The 5875-nt window shown below is 14.9% G+C and overlaps 1 protein-coding gene across 1 annotated transcript, besides 11 other annotated features; it reads right to left on the bottom strand. All coding sequences in view use genetic code 6, as the record gives it.

Moving 5' to 3' along the window:
* Positions 1–51: part of a microsatellite that runs on past the window's edge.
* An 894-nt stretch (positions 52–945) lies between these two features.
* Positions 946–995: a microsatellite.
* A 53-nt stretch (positions 996–1048) lies between these two features.
* IMG5_176320 (hypothetical protein) lies at positions 1049–2081 on the bottom strand (the record flags this gene model as incomplete). Its single annotated transcript, XM_004027696.1, has 2 exons — positions 1049–1897; positions 2018–2081. Coding segments are annotated over 2 exons (913 nt in total), but the record flags the coding sequence as incomplete, so codon positions are not given.
* Positions 1899–1989: a microsatellite.
* A 1488-nt stretch (positions 2082–3569) lies between the features above and the next one.
* Positions 3570–3618: a microsatellite.
* Positions 3572–3627: a microsatellite.
* Positions 3628–4076: 449 nt separating this feature from the next.
* Positions 4077–4109: a microsatellite.
* A 477-nt stretch (positions 4110–4586) lies between these two features.
* Positions 4587–4684: a microsatellite.
* Positions 4602–4653: a microsatellite.
* Positions 4615–4676: a microsatellite.
* A 534-nt stretch (positions 4685–5218) lies between the features above and the next one.
* Positions 5219–5244: a microsatellite.
* A 261-nt stretch (positions 5245–5505) lies between these two features.
* Positions 5506–5549: a microsatellite.
* Positions 5550–5875: the final 326 nt, after the last annotated feature.

Genomic DNA, 5875 nt, shown 5'->3' with positions numbered 1-5875 from the left:
ATATATATATATATATATATATTTATTTATATATATATATATATATATATAATTTTATATCTTTTGTTTTACTTAATTTTTTAAAATTATTAATATTCAATCAGCCTTTTTTAAACTGATTATTTAACTAATTAATCGAATTAGTTTTCAAAAATTTCTTTTTCTTTTTCTAAATTAATTTTATATTCTATTATTCTTTTTTAATATATATAGAAAATCATTAAATTTATATTTACATTTTATTTTAATATTAAATTTATTAATTTATCTAAATTTCATTTTCTAATTAAGTACTCAGAGTTTACATTTTTTATTTATGATTTTATGTATTTTAAAGATGTTCTTTTTATAAATAATTAATTTATATATCTTATTTATTAATAAGACAATCCATTTCATATAATTCATTTTTTAATATTTCTATTTATTTAAAGTAATCTTAATTATTAATATTCTTTGAAAATTACTTTTTAGCTTAAATATAGTCAAAATTTAATATTGCGCAATTAATTTAAGTATTATAATTTTAATTAAACTCCAAAAAAAAACTGGAGAAAAAAGAATTATTAATAGTAATTAAAAAAAGGTTCATTTTTTTATTAGAATACCCGATTTCATTTTTAAATCTTTCTAAAAAATCTTCTGTCAATTATCCTACAGACTTTACATACTTTTTTACATCCTAATAAGTATATCCGATAAATTAAATAAGTTTTTCTAGTTATAATTTATTTACTTCTATTTCAAATATATATTATAATGGAAACTCATATCCTTAGCTTTTATGAAAAATCAAATCGAAAGAATAAATGTGATATTCGATTATATCGTTTGGCTTTATAATTTTTATGTTAATTTATTCAATTAGATTTTATTACATTTTATAGTAATATATATTATTTTCAATAAATATTGTTAAATTTTAGATAATATTAATGATTAAATTATATATAATATATATATATATATATATATATATATAAATAAATATATATTTTTAACTATTATATATAAATATAAAGGCTCTATCTCACGTTTTACTATTTGTTCATAAAGTTTAATTATCCTAAAAAATTTCTATAGTCTACTTATCTTCTGTTAACTCGCTATCTTCCTCCATTTTAACATCAATTAATTTAATTAATAACAATGGTACGCAACTTGCCAATCCCGATATTAATATTAGAGCCCACAACAATTAAAAATGTTATTCATCTATGCCTAAAAGGTATGTTATTAAAGCTCCTAATTATAAAGAAAGCGCTCCTCCAAAATTAATGGTACTCATAATCGTTGCATACATAGTTCCTTCTATATTTTTAGGGCACAATCTACAGGCAAGTACTAATATTGGCATTATATTTATTTCACTTAACATTTTAATAAAGGCAGTATCAAAAAGACAGAAAACTTTATCAGGAATACCCAATTTCAAATTGTATCTTGAAACAAGTAATAATTAAGATAAATATGCTAAAATACATATTAAAGATGACGATATAAAAATTTTTTTAAACTAAATATTTTTTAAAAATATATTGTATATTATTATTGCCAAGAAAATACCTAAAGAAGATAAAAATTGCAATTAACCCATAAATTCTGGGGAAAAATTTAAGTAATTTGTATAATAATAAAACATTGTTGTACCACTAGAAGGTGGAATCATAAAAATTAAAATAAAAATCAAAGGTTTGATAATAAAAGGCTTTTTAAGAAATCTAAAAAATTAAAATAATTATTCTTTTTAAAAAGTCTATTAATTTTAATAACTTTTTTCTTTAAGAAATAAACTACCTATAAATAAAAATAAAGGAAAGATACTTGTTATAGCAAATACAGTAAAGGGTAAAAATATTTATAATAAGAAACCACTAAAATAAGCTGATATTAATGTCTATAAATATAAATATATAAATATATAAATATATATGTATATATATATTTATATATTTATTTATATATATATTTATATATATATATATATATTTTTAAAATTTAAACATTTTTTATATACGCCTAATGATCTTATACCGAAAAAAAGAGAAACATTTTAAGATGCTTCACTTTGTTTTTTTATTCTGTTAAAATAAAATCTTATTATTTTTATTGAGTGACTTCTACTAGTAAGGCTTCACCTATTACATTATTGAATGCTGTACATATTTGTATTATAAATAACATAAATGCTATTAATTTTTCTTATCTAACGCATTATGCTATTAATATCCAATTTAAAAATGATAAAAATGAAAATATAAGTAAATAAGATTTTCTTCTGTAACCTTATACCGGTAAATTATCACTTATTATTCCCCATAGAGGCTTTATTATCCAGGGAATTGTTAGAATGCTTTAATATAAAGATAATTAGTGTGGAGAAAAATTAAAATCATTCTTATATAAATAATATATAGCTAAATCAGATAAATTTTATATTCCTTAAGTAAATGCTACTAAGCTTATTATAAGGTATTATGAAAAATATTTCATGTTTATTTTTTTCATATTTTTTTTAATTTATTTTAATTTAACTCTATAATTTTAAATTTTTTTTTATATTAATTATTAAAATGATAAAATAATAATATTTGTAATATATATTATAAATATATATATATATATTAAATAAAATAGATATATAAAATACACAAATAATATAATATTTTATATATATTTTATAGTTATAGTATATTTATATTTTTTAATTTATCATTTTATTGATTGTTTTTATCTATATTTTGATATATCAGAATTTTCTCTTGTTTATTATTAAAAACCAAAACTATATTTATATATAAAGATATAAAATAAATAAAAATATTAATATTTTTTAATTGAAAATATTATTTTATTTTAAATAAAAATTTATATATTTGTATATTTGTATATCTTTTTATTTACTTTTCCTTTTTATTATTTAATATATATAATTCATGATTTCTTAAAGCTAGTTTTTCTTCACTATTCTGAAGCTCTTATACTCTTTTTTATAAAATAAATTCTTTTTATTAAATCATGTTTATTAATTATTATTGTTTTAATTTATTTTAATTTTATAATTTCCTGTTTTCTATAATTTAAAAGTTAAGCTTATTTTTAAACTCATAAACTTTATTTTAGTTAAATTATCTTTCCTTTCTGATAGCTTCACGACCGGCAATATCTATTTCTTTCAACTTTTATTAAAAATCGAATATTATTTTATCAATTTCTTTAGTGTTTTTGCACCCTAAAGCTTATATTTTATTCTCTAGTACATATACAGATAATAATTTTTCAGAATCAAGAGCTATTTATTCATCTTTTCGTTTTAATTGTTATTTTAATAATTATATATCTAGCTCTCTTTATTTTAAATCATTTAAAGCAAATTAAAATTCATTTTTTATATTCTTTAATATTTATATATATATAATAAATATTATTAAAAAAATAAAAAAATTACACTCATTTCATTAAATGATTATTAAGCTAATAATTAAGATTATTTTTCACTATTTTATAGTTTTTATGAATATAATTCTATTGTAATTAAAAATTATTGATTTTCCTGTATGAAATGTCACATATATAAATAAATAAGAATATATATAAATATAAATATCAATATATATATAATTATATTATTATTATTATTTATATTTTTTATTTATAACTCTATTAATTTATCGTAATTCTGCTTCATTTTTTTATAATAAATATAGATAATCTTAATCAAATATATTGTCATTTAATTATAATTATTTCTTTTCATAATATTAGCTTTCTTAATTTTTCATTATATTTAATATAGAATTTATAAGAACTTCAAATAATAAAATTATATCTTTTATTTCTTTATTCTCTATATCTATATCCCATTAGTTTTTTAGTTTTTGATTTAATTCTTCAGAGCCCTTTAAATATAAATTATAATATATGTAATTATATGTTTATATATATGTTAATAAATATAAATATATAATTTAATTATATATATATATTTTTATTTAATAATAAGAATTAAAAATATTTATATATATAAATATATTATTACATAATTTAATAATAAATTATTTATATTAATATAAGATTTTTTTATATCATTTTTTATATCATTTATTTATTTTTATAGATTTTCTAATTCAGCATATCCTTTAAAGTTTAATTTTTTATTTGTTATTTCTTAATTAAAATTATTATTGCTAATTTCAGATGTATTATTAGAAAAATAATTTGCAATTTATTAATGCACACTTTATGCTTTTTTTGCATATGAATTATATTTAACTTAAGAGTTGTTTGCGTTTTAATGTTAATTAAATATACTTGTACGCCTAAAATGCTTTATAATTTATTATATACCTTATTATTTTTACATATTATAATTTTTTAATTTAAAAATATGTCTTTTTTTTAATTTTCTTTATTTTAATATATAAGTATTTTTAAAATTTTTATTAAACTTTTATACTTAATTTTATTTTTATTAATTATTTAAAAAAATTATTAATAAAATATAAATAATTAATTAATAAATATTTTTATTTTAAAAAATATTGCAAAAAATTGTACTTATATAAAAAAAAAGCAAAAAAATTAAAATTTATATAATAGTTTATATATATATATATATATATATATATATATATATATATTATATTTATATATTTTGATATTTATTTATATATTTTTTCATATACTAAATGCTTTTTATATCAATTAATTGAATTATTATGATTTAATTAAATTTATTCGTTTATTATTATATTATCATTTTCATCGATATTTTCGATTATATTATCTTAATGGATTGAATATCCGTTTTTCTTTTATTTTTAAGATTCTGATTATTATCTTTGAATTTAATATCTTTAATAAAATACTGAAATCAAAAATAAAAAAAATAAATCTTTTTTTTTTTCGTGTTATAATTATTTTAAAATTAAATATAAATAATTTTTTTGTTTATTAATACTCCTGCTGTTATAAAAAGTGAATTTGAACTTTTCCTGTGATCTTTTATTTACCAATCTAAATAAGGAGTTTCACTTCTTACTAAAAATCCAAATGTTATCTATAATTAATAAAATAACTATATTATTGATTTATTTTTACTAAAACTAATGTTCCAACAAAAGATAATATTTAACAAAAACTTGGGTCTTTTAAATTTTTTATTAAAAAAAATACTTATATATATTAAAAATATTTTATTTTATAATATATACAAAAAATTAATTCATTTTATTAATTCATTTTTTCTTTTAATTTATTATATTTATAAAATTATAATTATATAAAAAAAATTTTAAGAAAATATTAATTTATATAATAAATAAAAAGCTTAATAATAAATTATTTTTAATTAAAAAAAAAAAATAATTGATTAAAAATAAAATAAAAAAATCAATGATTCTATCCTGTCATATCTTTTAGTCTTTTAATATTCTGAGGATCAGAATCAGGATTCCATTAAACTAATTCTATTCTTTCTTACATTTTATCAAGTGTATCCTAAAAATATATATATATATATATATATATATATATATATATATATATATTTATTATTTTTTTATTTATTTATTTTATAACTTTTAGCATTTTAGCAAATTCAGCTGACATTTCCTCTATTTTTTTTTTTAATTCTTATATTTCATTATCTTTTTTATCTAATTTTTCTTTATAATCTTTATGTGAAGTTTTAATAAAATCATTTTTTTTATCTTATTTTTTTTTAAATTGAAATAACTATAAAAATAGATTTAATAAAATACTTATTTCATCTTCTTTTTCATTTACACTTTTCGTTAATTCATTAACTTAATCTAATAATTCATTTTACATTTATTTATATTATCTATTCATATCAGAACTATAATTTTGTTTT

This window comes from Ichthyophthirius multifiliis, assembly GCF_000220395.1.
Source record: "Ichthyophthirius multifiliis unplaced genomic scaffold scaff_1120509251288, whole genome shotgun sequence".
Lineage (NCBI taxonomy): Eukaryota > Ciliophora > Oligohymenophorea > Hymenostomatida > Ichthyophthirius > Ichthyophthirius multifiliis.
This window is presented reverse-complemented; position numbering and strand designations above follow the sequence as displayed.